Source organism: Rhinolophus hipposideros (assembly GCF_964194185.1).
Source record: "Rhinolophus hipposideros genome assembly, chromosome: 8".
Lineage (NCBI taxonomy): Eukaryota > Metazoa > Chordata > Mammalia > Chiroptera > Rhinolophidae > Rhinolophus > Rhinolophus hipposideros.
Window position 1 is genome coordinate 48,476,252 of NC_138054.1, and position 23,173 is coordinate 48,499,424.

Genomic DNA, 23,173 nt, shown 5'->3' on the forward strand with positions numbered 1-23,173 from the left:
AAAAAAAAAAAAAAAGGTAGTGTATTAATTTAGCAAATATTTTGGAGAAATCAATTTGCTTTCTCTACTACTTGAACTATTGTATTATTATATGTTGTAACTAATTAATAATGGCTACCATTGGCACTCTAAAAATTTAATCTTTTAACAAACATTTAAGGCCCTGTGTAGTATAAGGCATGAGCATTACAAAGATCAATAAGAAATAGCTCTAGCCCTTAGAAAACTCAAGTCTAGTCAAGGTTATAAAAGAGTTCATATGAAAATGCAGCCAACATCCAAGTGAAGATGACAAACTAGAAGCTCATGACTGTTGGTGCAGAAGTCAGAGCTCTAGAAGATTCTAGGGCCAGAGCTCACTTTTTTTTTTTTTTTTTATCAGGCATAGGAATGGGTAAGTGAGATTAAGGGAAGAAGTCATGGAAGAAGTATTTGAATTGAGAATTGCTAAGGTGAGAGGAGCAGTTATTTCTCTTAAGAGTATTAGAGAACATGCAAGTAAATAAAAAAAGCATGAGCATTCAGCCATAAGAAAGAAGGAAATCCTGCCATTTGCAATGACATGGATGGACCTTGAAGACATTATGCTAAGTGAAATCATCCAGACAGAGAAAGACAAATACTGCATGGTATCACTTATGTGTGAACTCAAAAAAAAAAAAAAAAAAAGCCAAATTCATAGAAACAAGAGAGAGTAGCAAAGCGGTTGCCAGGGGCCGTGGGGGTCGGGAAAAGAGGGAGAGTTGGTACAGGGTACAAACTTCCAGCTATAAGGTGAATAAGGTCTGAGGATCTAAAGTAAAACATGGTGACTATACCTGACAACAATATTGTATAACTGAAATTTGCTAAGAGAGAACTTAAGTGTTCTAAACAAATAAATAATGAAATGAGTGAATGAATGTATGTATGTATGTGTTAACTAAATGGGGAAATCGGGGGGGAACCCTTTCGCAACAAATGCATGTATCAAATCATCATGATGTATAATTTAAATTTTATAATTTTAGACGCCCATTATACCCCAATCAGGCTGGGGAAAAAGTAAAAACCACACATGCATGAACACGAAATGTTCTCCATAACCATAACGCTCTCCATAACCATCCAAGCTCTGCTGTTCTTGCTTCCAAAACACGTTTTCCACCATTCTGCTTTCCTCCATTTATACTGTTGTGATCCTTCATTTCTTACCTAGACTTTTGCAATGGTTTCCTACTCATATTTCCATTTTTGCTACCTTATGATCTATTTTCAACTCAGAAAGGTCTTTTAAAAATATAAGCTCGCCCTGTCCTTTTATTATTTGTTTCAGATATACAGAACAACAGTTTAGACATTTATATACCTCAAATAAGTATTTTTTTTACTTAATACAAAGTAATAACCTCAACAAGTCTATTACTCATTTGACACTGTACAGTTGTTAAAATATTGACTATATTCCCTATGCTATAGTATATGTCCTCATGATTACTTTTTAAATTATAGTTGACATTCAATATTATTTTATATTAGTTTCAGATGTACAGAGCAGCAGTTAGATATTTATATAATTTTAGGTGATCAGCCTGATAAGTCTAGTACCCATCTGTCCCTATACCTAGTTTTTACGTTATTGACTATATTCTCACACTGTATTTCACATTCCCATGACTATATTTTGACTACCAATTTGTACTTCCTAATCCCTTCACCTTTTTCACCCATTCCCCTAACAACCCCATCTAGCAACCATCAGTTTTTCCTCTTTATCTGTTTTGTTTGTACATTTATTCTGTTCTATAGCTTCCACATATAAGTGAAATCAGATGGCATTTGTCTTTCTCAGTCTGACTTACTTCACTTAGAATAATACCCTCTAGGTCCATCATGTTGCAAATGGTTTCATTATTTTTTATGGCAGAGTAACACCCCATTGTATAAACATACCATAACTTCTTTATCCAATTATCTATTGATGAGCATTTCGGCTGTTTCCATATCTTGGCTATTGGGACTAGCGCTGCAGTAAACTTAAGGGTGCATATATTTTCTCAAATTAGTGTTATGGATTTCTTTGGATAAATACCCAGAAGTGGAATTGCTGAGTCATAAGGTAGTTCTATTTTTAATTTTTTGAGAAAACTCCATGTTTTCCACAGTGGCTGCATCAATCCTACCAACAGTGCACAAGGGCTCCCTTTTCTCCACATCCTCGCCAACAGTTGTTGATTTATTGATGATGGCCATTCTGACAGGTGTGTTACCCTCTCCTTTCTTAAAAGATCCCATTGATGTCCCACTTTCTTCACCCTCCTCCTTTCTTCCATGGCCTATAAACTCCATCTTCCTATCTCTTCATTCTCACTAAATTTTACCTTCCCTTTGCTGGCCAATGCTCTAGACATGTTCTTTCCTATCTGAGTCACTGTATGTTCTATTCCCTCTGCCTGAAATGTTAGCCTACCCACTGTCCCCTTGCCCTGCTGTCTCGCTTTCTCATTCTTTAGTAGCAGCTTTAATATCACCCTTTCAGACACTTTCCATGAGCATCTAAAGCAGAGTCCTTCTTTGCCTACACTCCATCTTTATGGATTATTTTGTCCATCATACTTCCTTTGCCTTTGCAGCAGAGCTATATTTGAAATTGTACTGATAATTTTGTATTTGTTTGTTTAATGCCTATATCAGAAGCTTTCAGGTACAGATATTAAAATGCCAACTCAAATGGTCTCACGGACCATTTAAGGACCATCTTAAGGACCTTTTATTATCTCCCTAGTGGAAATCCAGGGTTTGGGTGGGATTCAGATTAGGTCACATGTTCTGCCTGTCATCAGGAGTAATGTCTTATGGTGGTCACCTTGAATCTAAGCTCATGACCCAAAACGTAAGATGGGTCATGTTGTAGGGTCATTGTTGTAGGATTAATGAGAAATACAACTGTAGGATTGAAGTCAACTCCTGGAATCACATTCACTGCTACACAAAGGAGGAAGAGTGGGATAAACACTGGGGAGTCAACCCTGTTGCCCACTTCCATCTGTATATTCAGTTAGAGAAGGGATCATTCTGCTTAATTCATTCCTGTGTACTCAGCTCCTAGCATAATACCTGACAGGTAGTAGTTCAATGAATATTTATTGAATAAATGAAGAATTGGAGAAAAAGAGTCTAGAAACCAGTCTAGAGATCACTGATTCAGTGGAGGATGTAGACAGTTTACAAACCAGTGCCCCCAAAAAGGAAAGGGCTAAAGGAATACAAGTGATATTTTTTACTTAAGACTTTGGACTTCACCATTGACCAGATGTGAAATGAGAGAAGGAGATGAAGAAATCCAAGACAGTTCTGAGCCTGGGATCAGAGACTTTGGTTTTAGTTGCTGGCTTCCTTGCTTTCAAATTCAGTGCTTTCCCATCTCAAGCAAGTACTGAAAAAGGGACTAAGGTGCACATTCTCAAATGGGGGAGATACTGCTCACAAAGGGGTGAAAATTGATTTTTGGGGTAGAAAAAGAAATCATGTACTACAGTAGTTTGTAGCCCAACTTGACCAAAATCTTATCCCCAAGTATTTAATTTCTCATTAGGGTGAATTTAAATTAAATTTTCTCCTGGGGGTAGGGGCAATACGGAACTGAAAAAAAAGGTTAAGAAACACAGAATTAAGGGATGAAGAAGACACCCTGTGAGCAGTTTAGGACTGAGGGAGGTTGGAGAAAAAAACAGAAAAATTTCAAATTTATAAACATCCATATATACACTGACACATACCTTAGCTATTAAACAGACCATCTAACTGCTATTATATGCAGTTATAAATAGTAGCCATAAAATGTATTTGTCAACTTGATTTTTCACCGAAAAATAAAAAATTCTGAATATGGCATTGTATTTCTGCCAGGAAAATCATCACTCCTCCGTCCAGAAATAGACCAAAAAGGACCCAGATGAGACTGGGCTGGTCTGGTTTGATTTGATTATTCTACCAGATATACATTTTTAAAATATGTAACCATTAGAGCAGTCCATTGCCACAGGGAAACAAGCTTAAGTAACCTTCCAGGATTTCTTTCCACGTACCAGTCACTCTGACATGCAAAATATACCTGAGTAAATTTGACAGAGTTTTTCAAATAAAAATATTAATGAGGTTTAGTTGAGCATTCGAATTAAATCAAGAAGTAGAGGAAAGAAAACGACATTTTCCAAAATTTCTAAAATAAACGTATCTGAAAAGCAGATAAAGATAATACCACGAGAACTGGTATGGGTCTGCACCCTCTTTTATTTGGGCCACAAATAGTAAATTCTCTTTTCTAGCTACATAAAACGACCGGTGACACCCTTAGCTCTTGGGGCTTGTCAGCGCTGACAAGCAATGTTGGTTGTCGGCATTAAGAGGCCTTAGTGACTGAGAAGGCATGGATAGGACCTCCCTTCAGGAGTTTAGGGGAGACTCATGTTTAACACAGTCATGGTATTGCTGAGGCAAAAGGCAACAATACTGGCTGGTCATCATGATAAAAAAATTTCCAAAAATATCGTTTTCCTTTTAAATAACAAGAACATGAACAACCAATGTTTAAACAACATTATATGCAACGCTTACAAACGAAGACAAAAGGGAACTTAGAAGGTCAAAACTTGAACCCAAACTTCACAAACCTGTGTTGTCCTACTCTATAGGAACTATAAAACACACACGTATGTTTTCTTATTCAGATATAAGCATTCAATCGTTTTCCCCTAAAGTTGAAGATAAGGGAGATCCTTCTCACAAAAGACACAAATGCATTTCTGTTATTATATTTGAGCGTGCGGTAACAGACTTTATTTTTAAGCACTAAATTTTGTGATTCTTTTCTTGAAAACACAAAGCCCGCCCTCCAACCCCGATCAAGAAGCTAGTGTCATTACACAATGATTCTCAACTTTGGAAAAATAAAAAAACCCAGTATCCCACGGAGAGGTTTAATTTTCTGGGAAGACAGGAAAGTCATCCATTCTTTCCAGCAGTTAGAGAATAACCGTTTATTCATTATTAATTACACAAATTTAGATGCTGAGGAAGGGAAGCTACATTCCACGCATTTTGAAATATTTGCTTTTAATTTTGTCCCATTACATTCTTAAATTTCTTTGCATATTCAGGATGGTTGGGAAGCTCCTGAAGTTGACTACAGCCTTGAAAGGAGGCCTACTTTCAATTTGGCAACGGATCTGCGAGGTTACAAAATGAATGCAATTTGCCTTGAGGCACAAGACGTGGTACATTAACAAATCACTACAACCACTAAAACTGTCCGTTCATACAGTTTATTCCACTAGACTGCAATTTTATACACAGTACGAAGGGGTTTCCTGATCGCACACATAGTTTACTTCCTGGACTGCTGAAGAACCAATTGTTTTTTTTACATTATATCATAATACCCTATCATTAAAACATTATTCAGTGAATTTTTTCCAACTACATATAAATGGAGATTTACCACACACACGGTGCAAGAATGTCTTTATAATATATCGGAATCACAAAATGTGAATCTAAAATACATCACTGTAATTAGAACACTACTTTAAAATCACAATGCCCCATGTTACATCAGCCAGATTTGATTATTCTCTGTATACATCACAAAGCAGTTCGGTGGATAACTTCTCGGATAACTGTCAGCAGCTTTGAACTACGATTTCAAAAGAAATCTTTAACATACAATCAAAATTTCGAATTTTAAAAACTTCTATGCAATAATCTGAGAATCAAAATGGGACATTTAAAAATTTATAGTCTCTGAAACAAGGAGAATAAATACAACCCTCTGTTAGCTGGAAGGCTGGGGTTGTAACATTAGGTTTCGTAGAAACCTAAGAAAAGTATTGCATGGGGAGTGGTAATGTGTTAAAAAGAAACATAAAATTTCTTTAAAATCTTCTTAGATTTCTCTGCCCCTCCCCGCCTCTGTCAAACACAGAGAAAGAATACTGCATTACAAATAAAGATGTGTTTCTGTGACATGATATTCTAAAGAAAATGGATGTAAACAAGTCAGAGAGAAAGATTTCTTCATTTTCCCATTTTTTGTGGAGTGGGGCAGTGGGGTAGTATCAGTTAAATAACAAATAGAACTCCTTAGTCAAAGAATCACTTCATCACACACAAAACAGCTAGGGATAATTGCTGAAACATTTCTCCTTTTCTTTCCCCCAAAGTTTGAGAATGTTTGAAAGTTCAATAAATAGTAGAAAAATAATCCTTTACTTAGAAATTTTGAGATGCCTCCTTTAGAGCTTACTATGAGTTCCGTACAGCAATTGTGGTAGCGAAGTACCGCTAAGAAACCAAGTGAAATCTCCAAAGCACGCGTTTCTATTGCGCTGTGCCACATCCCCCTTCTCCCATGGAGCACATTTTTCTCTCTTCCAGTTTAGGAGAGCCGAACGTTTCTGGCTCCTCGCAACATTCCTCTGGCTCAGCTCAACAAAAGTTCGCCATGTTTCGTCTCTATGTTTGGAGGTTTGCCTTCTGTTCCATTCCGTTAGGATTATGGCAGGTTCATTAATCAGGCTAATTTCCCCTCCATTCCAGAACCAGCCTCGCACCTTCCCAAGTGGGACTGTGTTGTTGTTTCTCTTGTTGTCAAAACATGTGAACAGGCAGGAAATGAGTTAAACCACTCGAGACACAGCCTGAACACAAGGGGTTTCTTGCTGTGGGTTGTAGGCTGGCTCTTTTCCCCTCCAGAACGTTCTGTAGCTCCCAGATCCCGTCTTCTCCCCAAGGTGAGGGCACTGTTAGCACTCAGCATCCACGGTGTGGACCGTCACGGCCGCCTGTAAGTGGTGGCTGTGATGGAGTGTGGGGTGGTGTAGGCGGTAGTGGTGGAACTTGTTACTGAGGAGGGCTGCGGTCTGAGGCGGGGTGTCCAGATCCAAGTCCTCATCATGGTTCCCCACATCGACCCCAGCCGACAGGGGGTCATTGTTGCACGGAGGGTTTTCACTGTCTTCCTGGGGGCTCATGGTACTGTAGCCTAGAAAACAAACAAAACAAATAAGCAACTGAGAGCTTCACGCTGAGGGCAGGAGACGTCACTTAAGATTTCTAGGGCACCCGTGTTCCTACCTTTGTGCTCGAAGGTGTAAACGCTTGCAGGCTGCCAGTGGACGGTGAAGTGGCTTATTTTTAAAAGAGGTCTTTTGTGGACTGTGTCTTTCTTAAAACAATTACACAATAAATACCTAATCATTGTAGACAACTGAGAATGTAGGATAAGAAAAAAATTATATACAAGAACCCTTTCCCCAGACCAACAAAACAAAAACAAAAATGAGCTCACATCCCATCTGAGCCATAGGTAACCACCAGTGGCATTTGGGGAACTATCCTCCTACATGTTACCCTGAGATAAGAGGAAGACTCTTTTTTTATTTTAAAAGAAAAAAAAAAAAAGGCAGCTTCAAGAAAAAGGTCCTAATAGGACTCACATTAGCTGAGGGAGGGTGGAGAAAGTGGGGCTTCCAAACACCTGAATGTGATGCCACAGTGAGAAGAAAAACAGCAGCCCCTGTTATCTGTACACAGGCTCCACCACGGCAGGCACTGATGCTATGTCATTCCTGCATACCAACAAGGCGTGTCTTTTAATATCCATTTTACAGGTGAGGAAAACGACGGTCAGACAGGTTAATGAACTTGCCTGACGTTCCAGTAATGAAACACTAACGCCACATCACACCCATAGCAACTGGCAAAGGAATCAACTATTCTCTGTGTGAGTTGGCTCACTGTACTTAAAGATTAATTTCTTCTGGTATTCTAAGTAATACATGTTTCAAAAGAAAATGCCCTTGCTGATCAAAGGATTCCATTCCAAGAACCCTGGCATGTTTTTAAATATTGCAAAAATCCCCTTTAAAATTTTTGAGAAGTGACAGCTCATTAATATTTCCGCTGCATCTACCGTTAGCATCAGACAGCACTCACCCGTGGGTAGTGCTAGTCACACTTATGGCTGCAAAATTGATGTGCTTGCATACAGCCAAGCAGGAATAGTTGGTGGGTGAAAAATGTACGCCCCATGCAAAAATGAGAAGGGCAATTTTCTGTCCTCAATGAAACATTTCTCAAGTGGCAGAATTATTTAAGTTGGCCCAACACAACAAATATTTACTGGGCAACTGCTAGGCACAAGACACCATGCTGGGGATTGCAGGAGACACCAAGACGAAAACCTGGTCCCTGCACAAGGAGCTCCAAAGGTAGTGCTTGAGAAATAAAACAAGTGTAAACATTGCTCCATTCAATTATTCATTTATTGAAGACCATTATGGGGCTGGAGGGGGAGACTATGAAACACGAATACGAGGGTCTCTTTTCCTTAAGGATTTCACAACCAAGTACGAGACAGATACTCATGCAGCTAGGCTTAACTGTAATGCAGATAAATGGTAAGGGCGATAATTGAGGTCTCACTGAAATCCAGAACAGGGAGTCACTACTTCTGGCTGGGCGAATGAGCAAGTTTCATAGAAGAACTCCTATTTTAGTCGGGCTTAAACGGATGAGTAGGAGGTTCATAAGTGGATATGAATAAAAGAACAGATGAGCACAGCTAGAGGTGTAGAAACCTAAGGTGATTCCTGTAGCATGTGTCTAGGATGAGTGCTAGCACGTAGCTAGAGAATAGGGCAGATCTTAAGGGCTACGCCAAAGCTTAGAGAATGAAGGGATAATACAAGATCCTGAGGCCCCCTCCACCCCCCCGCAAATGGCATGATCTTTTCTTTGTTTTAAAAAGGGAGTTCTTGTGGCAGTTTGGAAGATGAACAAAAACAGAGAGAGGGCGACGTTAGAAGGTTATTGCAACAGCCCAGATGAGAGATGAAGAATGAAAACTAGGGGTATGGGACTGGACTGATTTAAAAGATACCGCAGGGGTGGAAATAATAAAAGTTGGTAGCAATTAGATGTGGGCGGCTGTGGGAGTTGGGTGGTTAAAGGGAACTGTGACTCTGAGTCAGGATAAGACAGGGAGACTCAGAGATCCCAAGTCTCAGGGAAGAAAATGAATTTTGTGTTCGTACACTTTGATTTTCAGAGTCTGTGGGTCACAAATGTGGAGATCTCATGAGACGTCAGGGCAAAAGAGGGAGAATTCACTGATGTAGATGATGTCATTAGTGAGTACCTTCTGGGTACCAGGTACCAGGCTAGGGGTTCAACAGAAAAAGGGGTGAGGGGAGGCCCCAGTTCTTGATAAGCCCAGTCAAGACAGGGGAACACAGGTGCTAAAACAGAGGCCTCCCAAAAAGAATACCAAAGCCGACTAAATTGGCTTTAGGAGACTTGAGCTGATGACACTTAAGGTAGCCCTCACGGGGTTCATTAGGGAACGAAAGGGCTGGAGGAAAGGTGCCGCGGGAAGGGAGATGAGTATACGCAAAGACACAGTAGCCTGAAAGGCTCTAGTGGATTTGGGGAATGGTGAAAACTTGGTGTGTGGGAGACAGACAGACAGACAGACGTGGGAGATGTGGCTGGATAGGCAGGCTAAGACCAGATCGGCAAGGCTGGTTGAAGCTAGTTCGGACATAGTAACGGGTGGGAGGGAGGATGGCAATGATACAACCTGTGCTTTAAGGTGGTCCCTTGTGGCAATGAGGGGGCTGAACATGAGGAAAGGGGAGTCAGACGCTCAGAGGACGGGGCTGGAGCCTGAGCTCCAGGGGACAACAAGGACCTGAAGAGGGACAGTAACAGTGTTTAAGGTGAGCAGCCACTGGCTTCAAGAGGCTGTTCAAGAGCAGAGGATGCTGAATTTGGCGACTAAATGGATTTGCCTGGTACAGATGGCAGGGGAGGTAACATCTTCGGGGAAGGTCAGATTTCTAGGTTCAGAGGCTGGGGAACTTGTGATGCCTTCACTCAAGATTAAGAGATCGGGAGCCAGAATGAGTTTCTCAGCTTTGTGGTTTTGGCAGTGCTAAGTCTTAGAATGGAAGACTGCATGGTAGGTTCTTAACCTCAGTTACAAAGTGCTATGTCTGCTTAAACCACCGTATGCTCTACATATAAGGAACTAAAGTGGAAAACATGCTTTTAGCCAAACCTCAGTGCCTGTGTTGATTATTTTCGGCCAAGCTTTAGCGCTAGGCTGTCTTCATCTTGCCTCCAAATACTCCCAGATCGCCTCCTGTCTCTGTCCATTTATATGCACCCACAGAAACTGGTAATTCATTTTCACATCCATGATATAAAATTCATGGCGGTCCTTCTGCCTGGCTCACCTTCCCACCTTCCCTCATCTTGCTATTGTCCTTCATGCTTCAGTTTCAAGGTCTTTCCTGGGAAGAATTCCCAACCCCCCAGTCCTGCCAATCCACATGGGGTCCGGTAACCCTTCTGAGAGTTTAAATGACATTCTGTGCACTTCTCTATCTTAGATTTTACTAAATTATAATAAAACATAGGGCTGTCCTGTTATTAGCAAACCCTTTCCGAAAGCACAAAGACTTACTTATCTTTGTACTCCGAATATTCAATACGATGGCTCACACAAAGCAGGCACTTAATTAAACAAAAAATTACATACCACGTTCCCAAAACAAAGGCATTAAATAACTTTTTTAGTTATCTGTGGTGACATTCACCAGTCTTTATAATAATGAAGACGTTCTAGAATTCACTGAGCCCTGTCCAGGGATTCTGACTTAGGGTCCAGGGATACTCTGAGCCCGACTGGTCACAGGACCACAGAGGTGGTAATGGTGCAGCTGTCCCTGAGGCAACTTGGTGGCACCCTCTTTCCCCTGATGCTTTCTGATGAGAACCCCAGCAGAAGTCCATCCAAAATGAACCCCTCACTCTGGGCCATTCTGTTTAATTTGTTCAACTCCCTCTATAACTCACTCGGGCTTGCCCCTATCTCAGTAATTGATGAAAATCTGGAGGGAGGGAATAGGAAGTTGTGGAGAAGCAGGAGAGAGCCAAACACAAAATCCCCACTTAACAAATTAATTGAATGTTTACTCAGTGTGAGGCAATTCTGGTGAGTAGTGGGAACAGTGATGAATAAGACAGACTTAGTCGGTGACTCATGGAGGAGGAAGCATTAGTTGAAACACAAAGGATATTTACAAACACTGCCAAAGGAAAAATTTCGTTACTGTCCAAAGGAATATGCAGAAAAATCTGTGCAAAGACGATCTCAAGCAAAAAAATAGTCTTCAGGAAGGAGGTCAAGTGTCCATTAAGAATAGAAGGACCCAGATTAGGCTTTTGTTCTTTGATATTCTGCTTATATATTTAGCTGATGGTTCCTAAGAAAACTCTCCTGATGGTTAAGGATGTTAGGTCCCTCTGGGGACTCACTCACCACCCTGTGGTCACAGACAGTAACTGCAGGACAAAATCTGCACCGCTGTGCTAGGTAGTTTTTGACCAGATTCCTAAGGTTCAGCATTTGCCTTTTGAATTCTTTTTGAATTTGCTTCACTAGGGGTACATTTCCCTTTTACAAAGAAAACATATTGCTTAATATACATATGCATAAGTTTTCTAGTGAGATGGTAAGCAAAACATCGATTCACAAGGAACACATATATATTGGTTTTTAACTTGAAAATAAACAGGTAGATGATTAGGCAGAACATGATATTTTAAAGACAAATAATAGGCAAAACGGGTATATAATTAAAATTATAGGTAGTAACTGTTTTTAACCTGCACTTGTGACAATAACAGTTATTATTGTTGAAAACAATCATTCTAAGTAGTCTCAGAATATTGACAAAGGTAATAATACTACTTTTCAAAAACTACTCTTACTTTGAGTAGAGGTTTTCTTAAGATACAAAAATTAAACTTAGATTCCTTTGAAATACAAAACTGTTGGCCACATGAAATAGTTCTAAATAAAAAATGCAGCCTGAAAGTTTCCAAGTTTAGCCTGGTAACATTTAGTGTTAATTCTAGGAACAAATTTGAACATACCACGAAAGTCTAGCCTGTTCAGTACTTACATGCTTATCTATTTTATTCCTTTGAGTTTTCTGTTGTATATCGGACCCAAGGACTCTCATGGAAATTACCGTCACTGTGTAGCAAATCGGGGCGCTACAGTCCTACCAGTTCAAGGGACAGCACTGATGCCAATTTCCCCCTGGGGTCTTCCACAATTTACCTGCAGATAAAACAGGACTATCTCCTCATCTTCTTTGTTCCACTTCTTTAAGGAAGCTGTCATATTCGGCCTTTTATCAGTTTTATGAATATATGCATTCATTTACCGCTTCCTCCTAGACTGTGAATTCCTTGAGGGCACGGTGGGTATGGAGGTGGGGAGGTCAAGCCTGAGCTCATGCCTGCCACACATTATTTCATTGAATCCTTATAACTTTACCGGGCAGGAATTTCTAATCCTGTTTTAATAATTAGGAAACTGCGGTCCAAAGTAATTTTGCTAAGGTCTCACAACTTATAAAGAAGGGGAAAGGCGGGATTCCAAGGAAGCTCTGCTAGACTGTATGATATAAGCTCTTCTCCACCACACGGCTTCGCAGAAGTGATGTCTGCCATTCTCCAACCCTCCCCTGTGCCTAGCGAATAGCAGACACCGAAGCAGTAACCAAACAGGATGAGCGAGAAGCTGCTGACAGAACAATTAGATTAGATCCTTGTTTTAATGTGTACATGAGGTTTATCCTCTAGGCATTACAGGGACATTAACTTGATGCCACCAATTTAATGACCCATCACCTGGGTTCAGGGAGATGACAACATGTAGTTAAATGCTATTGATTTTTGTGGTGCATTTGGAATTATGTGGAATGGCAATGTTTTCCACTCCTTTTAGTGCTGCATTCTGTCTGCACGAAAAACTATTTTTTATTCCTTGGGGATAACAGGGATCCAATTATTGTGAAAAATGAAAGAAAGCAAGCCCTTAGCTAGACTCCTTGGCTTTCAGATACTGACACTGCACTGTTCCTTTTATCTAAGCTGTTGCTTCATATGCCATTTTACTAAGACAATGAGAGAGCTAATGGACCATCGTCAACGTCACTCAGAATTCCAATCTTGTATTGAAGCAATTTCTGTGTGTGTGTGTGGGGGGGGCATGTAAGGGAAGGGAAGGGAGAGAGGGAAAGAGAGAGAGAGAGAGAGAGAGAGAGAGAGAGAGAGAGAGAGAGAGAGAGAGAGAGAGAGAGAAAGGACTCAGTATTGCAGCTGAATAAGAAATTATGTCTGTTGAACTTTAGTAGCCTCAAACCTGTTTTGTTATTCAAAGGAGAAGAGGCACAGAACTGCCTGGCAGAATGCATTTATGAATGTTCAAAGGTTTTTAGGGAAAAAAGGCAGAAAGTCAAAGAAACTAAAAAATTTAAGTTCTGCTTTGACTCTCCATAGAAACCCAAAGTTTCTATTTAGTTGGCGGGAACAATGTCATTCAAAGACCAAATTAACTCTCTAATTTACAAATCAGAGCTTTAGCTTCTCCTGTTTTCCAAAGGGAGTCTGAATAGCTGACTGTCGTGTAAAAGGCTACATTGGTTGTTTCAACAAATATCCACTCCTGCTTTTTTTAGCACAGGTGTGGGAGCACTCTGAAGACATGTATTTTTTCTTTTTTCTTTTTTGTCTTTTCAGGGTAGATGTGAAGAAAGCAGAGTCAAAAGGCAAAAATGCATTATTTATGCATTTAAAAAACCCTGATTCTGGGAAGAAAATAAAGATTTCTGGAGAATTAGCTATATGAAAAATAAACAGAATTTACAATGTTAGGAAAAGTCTTACCACTCCTATTATGTTTTTGTGGAACTGTGGCAGTGATACTTAGAGAGCACAATACATCTGCTGTACTCTGTGACAACAAGCCATATGGACATTGGGAAAGTGAGAAGCTATGTAGTGGCCAAGTCTTTGGCACAGCATGTGGACTTTTAATTCGTAGCTCACTTGGCACTTGGCATCTCTTCACAATTCAGCCCTAAGCCCTCCTGAGCATCTTACAGGCACTTTATACAACTCCACGACTTTGTACACACTAGTCCTGCTATTTTTTTTTTTTTTTTTTTTTTAAGGAGGGCACAGCTCACAGTGGCCCATGCAGGGATGGAACCAGAAACCTTGGTGTTATTAGCACCTTGCTCTAACCAACCGAGCTAACTGGTCACCCCATTATCTTTTCTTTAAATATCCTTCAAGGCCCAGTGCAAATGTTGTCTCTTTAACGAAGCTTTCCCTGAGCCTCACAGGCAAGGCTAGAGGTCAGAGTGGAAAATGCCAGAGGCCAGCGTGGACTCTTGCCATGTCCTAAAAGTACATGGCTGGCAGAGTCCTTGATGACGCTGATATTAGCCAACTAACTACATGTGATAGCAGGACCTAGGAGGATGCCAACTTACTGAGAATCAAGTGGGGCAGGAAGCAGGTTCCATTTAGACAATCTGAATTCTTATTCATGGAGAAAACCTAGGAAGCAATCTGTGTGCCCAGAGGTCATCTCACATAAGCCCAGGAGTGCTGAGACATATGCAAAACTACCCTGGGTTCTTATAAAAATGTCATGTTGGAATGAGTCCTTTTGGAAAACTATGCCAAAATAATTCACTTGAGCACAGGACAGGAAAGAGAGAGCAGGATGGGTGTGAGCACCGGCCCACAGGAGTCTACCAGGTTTCTCAGGTTCTCACATACAGGAAGCTAGACCTTACCGTGATCACTTTCTGTTCCTGACCGACCCCAGTAGCGACGCCTCCTTTCTGGACTGTGTGCGTGTCGTTCGATGACTGCGGCTATAAATCGAGTATTGCTGACTGTGGAAGGCAAGGATGGTTAGTCACTCTTATGCCAGTATCATCATTGCAGCAATTAAATTTTGCAATGGCTGATTCACACATGGGGGGTTATTCTGTGGAGAGCTAGAATAGGTAAGATTTTTAAAAATTCTGAGGATTAGAGGAGTTGGTTTTAGAACTGGGGGAGAGGTCCCTAATTACATATCTCCAACACGCATCAAGAAGATATGCTCTAAGCAGTTGAAGGCTAAGGTATCTTAACACTAATGGAAATCCCTTTTGTTAAGGAAATACTCCCCCACCACCCCACTCCAAGTTGTACACATTAATTATGGGATTGAAAAAAAAATGCATACTTGATGAATCCCTTTCTAAAATCCTATGCTGGATAGTAATGAGCAGGAGAAAAAAAGGGAAGGGTGAAGTATTTTTGCCAAAGCACTTAATGCAAAAAAAAAGAACATCATGAAATCTTTTGAGATTTTCTAAAACAAAGTAAATACTTATACTTATGCCTAATGAAAATGGGCGGGGGAGAAGCCCATCATGTCAAAGCTTCTTAAATTTTAATACAAGCCAAAAGGACATAAGAAAGAATATTTATTCTGGATTAGCCTCCTGCTGACACATTCTGTAGCGAGGCAGCTTGAATACTCACTGATGCCTCTGTCTTCGTGGCTGTCGTCGTCCCTTTCATCTCTGTCATTCTCCAGGTTGGACATCCTCACTGACATTTCTACCATCATTAAAAAGAGAGAAACATGACTATTTAATCAAACAAAATCAACCACTTTAATATCCTGCAGAGTGCTTGTTTGATGGCTGGGTGACAGCATTCCATCAAGAATGAATCCTATCTTAGAAAAGAAAGAACTGATGTCCGATCTTTTTCTTTTCTTTTCTTTTTTTTGGTTTGGAGGAGGAAGCAGGAATCAGAGGGAGAATAAAAAGTAAATAATCAAGAGAGGCACTTGAAATTGATTTTTGAAGAGGAGAAAAGTTGTCTAGAGGCTAACAGATCTTGAATCCTCTACTAAAGTACACAAAACAGAAGGAAGGGGGTGTAAAACCTCGGCCGTATTGATAAAATGGTATTACACAATCTGATAAAGGTCAGGCATGAGGCAACACTGATGGCAGGCTCCCTCAGTCTAACCAACTCTTACAAAGAGGAAAGTGATTAGCCCTGTTGCTAAACCAGGCAGCATTATCCCATGATCTTCCCACCAGGATTGCAGCCTTGGTGAAACATGCTAAAATCTACCTGTCTTTACTGCTGCAAAGGTGACTAAATGGCCCCTGACCTATTCCAGGAAGAATGATGAGTTATCCTTATCTCCATAAAGCTGAGGTTAACACATCCCTGGGGGCTTTTGGGAAGGAGGGGGGCAATCATTAAATGGTTTTGTCCCTTGCAAAGGAACACAGATACCACCTTTTACTCTTGGTATGGAAGCCATGATTCCAGAGTAATCATTTTGTACCTGGCTTCATTTACCTTTCCTGTTTTAAGAGGTGTGACTATTCCTTTGCATATGGGTTCATTCATGATATATAGTTACCAGCCCCAATAGAACGGTTCACAGTGACCTGGGGTATCTTTGGTTTGCCAGTCTTTTTGGAGCAACAAAGGCCAACACTTGTAAGCTGAGTGAGTGAAGAACAAAACTTCGCACTCAGCATTCCAGCTCCTCTGGCTGGCCTATTCCAGAGGCAGGCTGTGGCGGCGAGCGCTGTGTAGGGAGAGGGAGGAGCCGGGGATCTTCTGGGGAATCAAAAGGGGCTAAAGGAGGAAAGCAGGCTTTTGGGACTTCTGAATCTCCACGGGAGCTGAAAAAGCAGCACTGGTTTTATTATTGTTGAGAGGCTTGCTTACACCACTGGCCACTGCCCTTCCAGCCTTGAAACAACTCGAGGAGGGCTGCTGCCTCCTGGAGGAGCTTTGGGATTCACGTCGAGCTCACCTTGGGCGGCAAGAGGAGACATATGCTGATGGCTGCGGCGGTGAATCTGATGGCGGTAGGCATACACAGCGAGGACCAGCACCATGATGCATCCCATGATGCCTCCAGCCACGGGGCCCACAGGGGCACTTTTAATCATGTTCAGTGTGATCACCTCGTCACCTTCATGAAAAGAAACACATGGACATGCCTTGTATAGAGTTCCCCAGTGTGGTAGGAGGTGGGGAGGGGGTGGACATGGGAAGGAGGAGAGCGGGAAGGGGTTTGGTGATGACAAGAACAGCTGCTTTAAGCTCTGAATTCCTCAAAGAAGCTCCGCCAGAATGTGGGGGCGTGGCTTCGTTGAATCCTGATTCTCAAATGAAATGCTGGTTGCTCAGCAGAGCAAGAACACAGTTAGCAAGCTCTGGTAAAAGAAATGAGTCACTGATGAAAATCACGTAAATACGTGGTGTCTGGTGCTGAAAGCTGAGCTCCCTGGGGTGTGGGAAAGTAGGAAAAGGAGTCACCTTGTAGAGAGGTGAGGGCAATGTGCACCTCTCTGGGGGTCATGTGACTGATTTCACTGATATAAATGGTTCCATTAATATGTGCTAAAAAGATCACATTTCAAAGCTTATGGGTTCCCTTTAAAACATCATTTGCACTTTTTTTAAAAAAACTTATTTATTTTTTTAAGTGTGTTTTTCCAGGACCCATCAGCTCCAAGTCAAGTAGTTGTTTCAATCCAGTTGTAGAGGGCGCAGCTCACAGTGGCCCACGCAGGGATCGAACCAGCAACCCTGGTGTTACAAGCATCGTGCTCCAACCAACTGAGCAACCGGCCGCCCCATTTGCACTTTTAGACAGAAAACTGTCGGTGGGCATAGAAAGTGGCTTCTTAGGTCAGGTCACATCCACAATGTCCCATCCTGGTTCAGTAGTAATATGGGAGCTCAGAACCCTTCCTTATATAACAGCTTTTCTTCTACAGACAGGCTAACGTGGGGAGATATTAAAAATCAAGGTTATTACTAAAGATTTAAATATTTGCTTCACCTGCCAGCTAAGCATTAGAAATTTGTGCTAAATCTGGAAAAACACTGAGAAAATCTCACTGAGGGACGCAGGTACTATTTTTGAGATCTTAAGGCCTGATCCCAGAGGCATTCTTTCCTACAGTGTTCGTGTCCCCCACCCTAAGCCACTCCAGCTGCACTGGGTAGCTCTGGCTTCTGATGACCCCAAGGCCCTAAATAATGATTTGTAGCCACAAGATTTCTGCCTTTGCAAAAGTTGTGAGGGAAGGTTGTAGCAGGAAATGGATGTGCAGTGGTTACTCCGCCCATCACCGGCCGTGTGCTTCTGACAGCTGGGATTCACATTCAGACAAACTCTAGAGTTCAGCCATGTGGAAATCAGGCCTGATAGTTCTCAGGACAAGCTTTATGGGAATGAATTCCAGGCTTGCAAAATTTGGCAGGACAGATAGCTGTTCCTTCTGCATGGAATATCTAGCCAGCTTTGAAGGTAATTATCTGCATTGGTTTTGTAACTAAAAACTACTGGCAAAAGAATCAGGGAAGGAGAGGAGGGGATCATTTAAAAAGATTTCTGTCCTAGTATATAGGCAGGAAAATATGTATTAAAGAGTCAAACTATTATGGGTTCTCAACAAACATACCTATTGCTCCCATGTCATCAACGTAGGGACTTTTGGCTCCCACAATCCCCCCAAAGCATTCTTTCTGGGGTGCACAGTAGGATTTGTCCAGGTGAGTCTTTCCATCGCTGTCCACCATGCACCATTCACAATCCAGCACACCAAAACAGTCCCTGCCAGAAAGACGATGCTGAGTGTTCTAGAAAGCAGTGTTGGCAGGGCAGAGCATGTGGGCTTGGGCATCAGACAGCTCTCAAGAGTTCCATTACTTACTAGAGCCATAACTCCTTGAGCGTTTAGTTTCCTTTCCTTATAAAATGAGAATAGCAATAGTCTGCCAGGGGATAGCTGCTTTATGTCCCTCAACAACTTGGAAATGAGAGAAATAAAACCCTCTGTGACTCAAACCATGAAACCCACATATCATGGATGAGTGCAGCATTATTCAAAATCATTGTAAAAGACCAAATGGCCCCACGCTTTGTTAGACTTAGGCCTACCATCGCCTATGTGTATGGTCATTAAAAAAAAAAAAAAAAAAAGTAAGAACGGAAAAAATAGTCAGATAATTTTGGGAAATACTAGATAAATTACACAGATTTTCTTACTGTCAGTTTCTTAGAACTTTTAATAAGTTAAGTGCACTATCACTCTCCAAGAGAATATATACAGTGTTTCTCAAACTTAACTGACTTTAGGTTCCTGTCTAACATCTCAATTTATGGGACCCTACCATTCCTTTGCCAAAATGCACACCAAAAGTAAAACTGACTGCCCCTTCTACTCACTAACTGTTTAATCAAATGGCAACCTGCAGCAACAATAAACAAATCACCCTGCTCCCACCCCTTTAGGCTACCATAATGTCTAGTCCCAAACACCCAAGGGAGGAGGGGGATGGAGCAGGGGACATGTAGTTTTCAGTTCTAAAAACTACCATGATGCAAGTGTATCTGCTTTCTGAGAAAAAACTGATAAGCTACAATGTGTATCATACATAGAGCCTGGATTGCTGGGTTCTGGTTCTAAAGCCCACGAGTACTTGCCCCTGGCCCTTCTTTCTTCATGCCATATCCCCTCATGCATTTATTTTCACATTTTATTTCAAGAATAACTTTCCCACCTACAGACAAGGCTTCCAACATATGGTACAAATGCTAAGTAACTACTACAAGTGAATATGGGATAACCTTAATCCTGGTAGATAAAAGGCTTATGGAAATCAGTTTCGGATCTGGAAAAGACACTACTTTTTAAAACACCCAGAATGGGAATGCTAAACATCAGCTGGAAAATATCAATGAGGTTGCTTGCTGGTCACTATTCTTTACCAAGTTCTGCTCCCAAAGCCATTATGTTGATGTAATGTGAGCACAGGGCACTGCTTACCCACTTTCCATCCTCTGACTGCACCTGCTGTTGACACACTGGTGAAGAGCATCTTGCAGACCAGGGTCAATTGCTGTGTATGTCACTGGCTCCTGATGGACCTCGCAGCTTGGGTTTCTAGTCAGGAGCAAGGTGGAGGTTAGGACCACGTATGTGCCAAGCTCACCATGCCCCTGGCCCCTACAAATCTGGATTTGAATCCTGGCTTTGCCACTTAGCTATATAAAACCTTGGGCCAATCACTGAACTACTCAGAGCTTCAATTCGTTCATCTTTATGTATAATAGAAAAAAAAATAAAAAAAATTAGGAAATCATAAATATTCAACAACACAGGAATATATACATACAATCAAAAGTGGATGTTGTCTCCCCTGACTCACCATTCTAAATGTTACTTTTCAGAGGTCACCACTGTTAACAGTTTAATGAGGGTCCTTTTAGACATTCTTTTCTATGCCTGACCAAACATATACAGTTGACCCTTGCACAACCTGGGTTTGAACTGTGCAGGCTGACTTTTCAATAAATACCTGTACTGTTTTCCTACTGAGGCTGGGGGTCCACAGATGCAGATACCTGACTGCATGCATCGATCTATCCCATTTTATATAGGGGACTTGAGCATTGGTGGATTTTAGTATCTGCAGGGGATCCTGGAACCAATCCCCTTCAGACACCAAGGGGCAATTAAGTTTTGGGGGAGTCAAAGTTATATACAGATTTTCTACTGCATGGGGGGTTGGCACCCTGAACCCCTGCTTTGTTTAAGGGTCATTTGTACTAGTATGTGTACATACAACATGCTTTCATCTAGAGAAGGGACTTACCACAATTTATTTAACTGGTCTTAAAAATTTGTCACTACTATAAATAATGCTATGGTATGTGTGAGCATGTGTGTGTGAAAGGTACCTCCATATTTATCACAGGGTTAATTTGAAAACTAAGTGACTTAATGTGCAGAAAGTATCTGATACACGGTAGGCACTCAGTTAATGCTTGCAACAGTCTCCTATTTTTTGTATGCAGCACACATACTATTAATACTTTCACAGCATTTAAATTTAAACCAGAAAGTGGACTTCGTTCTAAGGTACTGCAGAACTTGAAACCTGGCTCACTGAACAGTTACATCGGTAGAATGAATCATCCTCTTATGTCCCAAACCAAAACAAATCTACAAACAAGACTCCCAGTATATTAGTATAGTATGTATATACTATTCGATATATTATTATATTAATTATATATTATCATAAATATATATCATTTATATTATAAATATATATATCATTTATATTATAAATATACATAATTTATATTTACCGGTTCTCTGCATTTGTGAGGTTGCCAGTACACTCATTGACCTCTAGAGGGCATTCACAGGGACATTCACATTCGTTTTGTTCCATTCTGAAAAGCAAAAAGAAGGTTACTATGCATCGGGTCAATAACAAACTATATATTGTACACGTACCAGGGGGAAGCAAAATAAAGAAAAGCCGAGCTAGAAAAGTGACAGTTAAAAAGGAATCAAGACCAAAAGTTTAAAAATACAATTGGACTCAATCCATTGCTCTTTGGACAAGGATACTACAAACAACACAGTTCTAATTGCTTCTGTAACCAGGACTTTCCTTTTCTCCGGGACATACCCAGCACTTTGTTTATTTTGCAGATGCCACTTCAGAATGACTGGTATCAGTTAAAATATTCAACAGCCCCTGGTTGAATAGAAAATATGACCCCATGCATTTTTACCGGTGACAGTTGAGACAGAGCCGGTCCACCATGCTGCAAGCACAGAAGGCAAGAGAGTCACACGTTTCATTGACAATGCCGACAAATGCATTGGTGCCGGGGATCCTCGCAAGTCTGTATTTAGAACAGTGGCTGCCATGCACAAGGTTCGTCAAATCCCCCTGTCGACAATCGAAATGTCAAAAGTGACAGACAATAATGCGAAGATTCAGCCCTACTGTGGTGCAAACAACCTTTCAGCCAGTTGCTCAAAACAGCTTTTTACAATAAAACTTTATTTCTGATTACAAAAGTAGTACATAGTCACTGCTAAAGAATTGGAAGGCAAAAATGTTCATAATCCCATCAGTCACAGATAATGCTCATTTAACAGTTGTGTATATATTATTTATTCTCTTATCTATGCTTATACAGATAAAATTTGCACAGCTGTTTTTATAATCTGTTCTTTCCTTTTCAACACATAATAATATAACATCAAACGAAAATAAATGCAAGAAGCAATGAAAGACACAGTTCAGGTAAGGAATAACTTGGAATTTATTCAAAGGCAAACCCAAACAACCAGAAAACATGCATTCCCCCTCCTTGGATAACAAAACCTCTCTTCTTCTAGAATAAAATTATTTAAAAACCAAAGACTCTTTAAGAGGCCAGTTTCCTGCTTCCAGAATATTTAAACAATCCAATTAAAGCAAGCATCCTTTTCTTCATTCTATAACAAGGAAATGTGATAGCCACTTTCTTGAATTGCCAAATTTGTCACCCTATTAGGAAACCAAAGATTCAAAAGTGGCATTGTAACATTGAGTATGGTCGTTTTTCTGCACGTGTGCCATATATAGTAGGCCCATTATTTAATCCCCACTTGTTTCCATGTTATCCCCTATATGTGCAGCCTAACTTTGAGAATTATGGCACTGACAGGGTTCTTAGAGGTCTAGACAAGTTTTCTACTGTCTGGAAGATGCCTGCCTTTACAGTATAAGCAAAATATAGGTGTAGTATCCTATTAGCTCCAATACTCAGGAAAGCTCCAATTCCATTTTGGAATACTCAGGCCATTAAGAAATTATTCTAATTTATATTCCACTAAAGCTTGCATTTCTGAAAAATTTCTACCTGAATATCCTGGCTTTGTCTTCTGAAGACTCAGGAAATTGTGCAAATGATAGAAGATACATAAAGTAAGATATACAGAAGATACACAGAGTAAGAGTAAGTAATATGACAAGCTTACTTGGCAGCCTCCCTCTGATTACACTCAAGTGTGTCAATGTCTTCTTTAAAGAGAGCACTCCTCAGAGTGCTATGGGGTGTGGACAGAGTAATAACGACTGCCTCTGCTTTGAATACACTATCCTATTAATGCATTCATTTTTAAAATTCTTGGAGTCCCCTAGACAATTGTTTTTGCAACAGCTGTTTTTTGAGACTAAGTTTAAGATTTTAATTTAACCTAATACATCTTTAAAATTAATTTTTAATTATACATCGAGTGATTATAAATACCCATTCTAAATAAAAAGCTTACTTCTTTTTAATAACCTTTTGAATATTGGTTCTGACATTATCTCTTTTAGCTCTCTCCCAGCTAGAATTATTTACAAATTAAAAAGAAAAACC

The 23,173-nt window shown here is 40.5% G+C and overlaps 1 protein-coding gene across 3 annotated transcripts in view; it reads right to left on the reverse strand.

Moving 5' to 3' along the window:
• Nucleotides 1–4,798: 4,798 nt before the first annotated feature.
• The window catches only part of CACHD1 (cache domain containing 1), a 209,342-nt gene continuing 190,967 nt past the window's right edge, over nucleotides 4,799–23,173 (reverse strand). For all 3 annotated transcript variants that reach the window (XM_081057953.1, XM_081057952.1, XM_081057954.1), the window contains 8 exons: nucleotides 21,548–21,708; nucleotides 21,113–21,199; nucleotides 19,785–19,901; nucleotides 18,417–18,568; nucleotides 16,754–16,915; nucleotides 15,448–15,525; nucleotides 14,706–14,807; nucleotides 4,799–7,021 (listed from right to left, as the gene is read on the reverse strand). In XM_081057953.1, coding sequence (XP_080914079.1) covers nucleotides 6,783–7,021; nucleotides 14,706–14,807; nucleotides 15,448–15,525; nucleotides 16,754–16,915; nucleotides 18,417–18,568; nucleotides 19,785–19,901; nucleotides 21,113–21,199; nucleotides 21,548–21,708 — 1,098 coding nt within the window. In that variant the 3' untranslated portion in view covers nucleotides 4,799–6,782. The remainder of the gene's footprint in view (nucleotides 7,022–14,705; nucleotides 14,808–15,447; nucleotides 15,526–16,753; nucleotides 16,916–18,416; nucleotides 18,569–19,784; nucleotides 19,902–21,112; nucleotides 21,200–21,547; nucleotides 21,709–23,173) is intronic.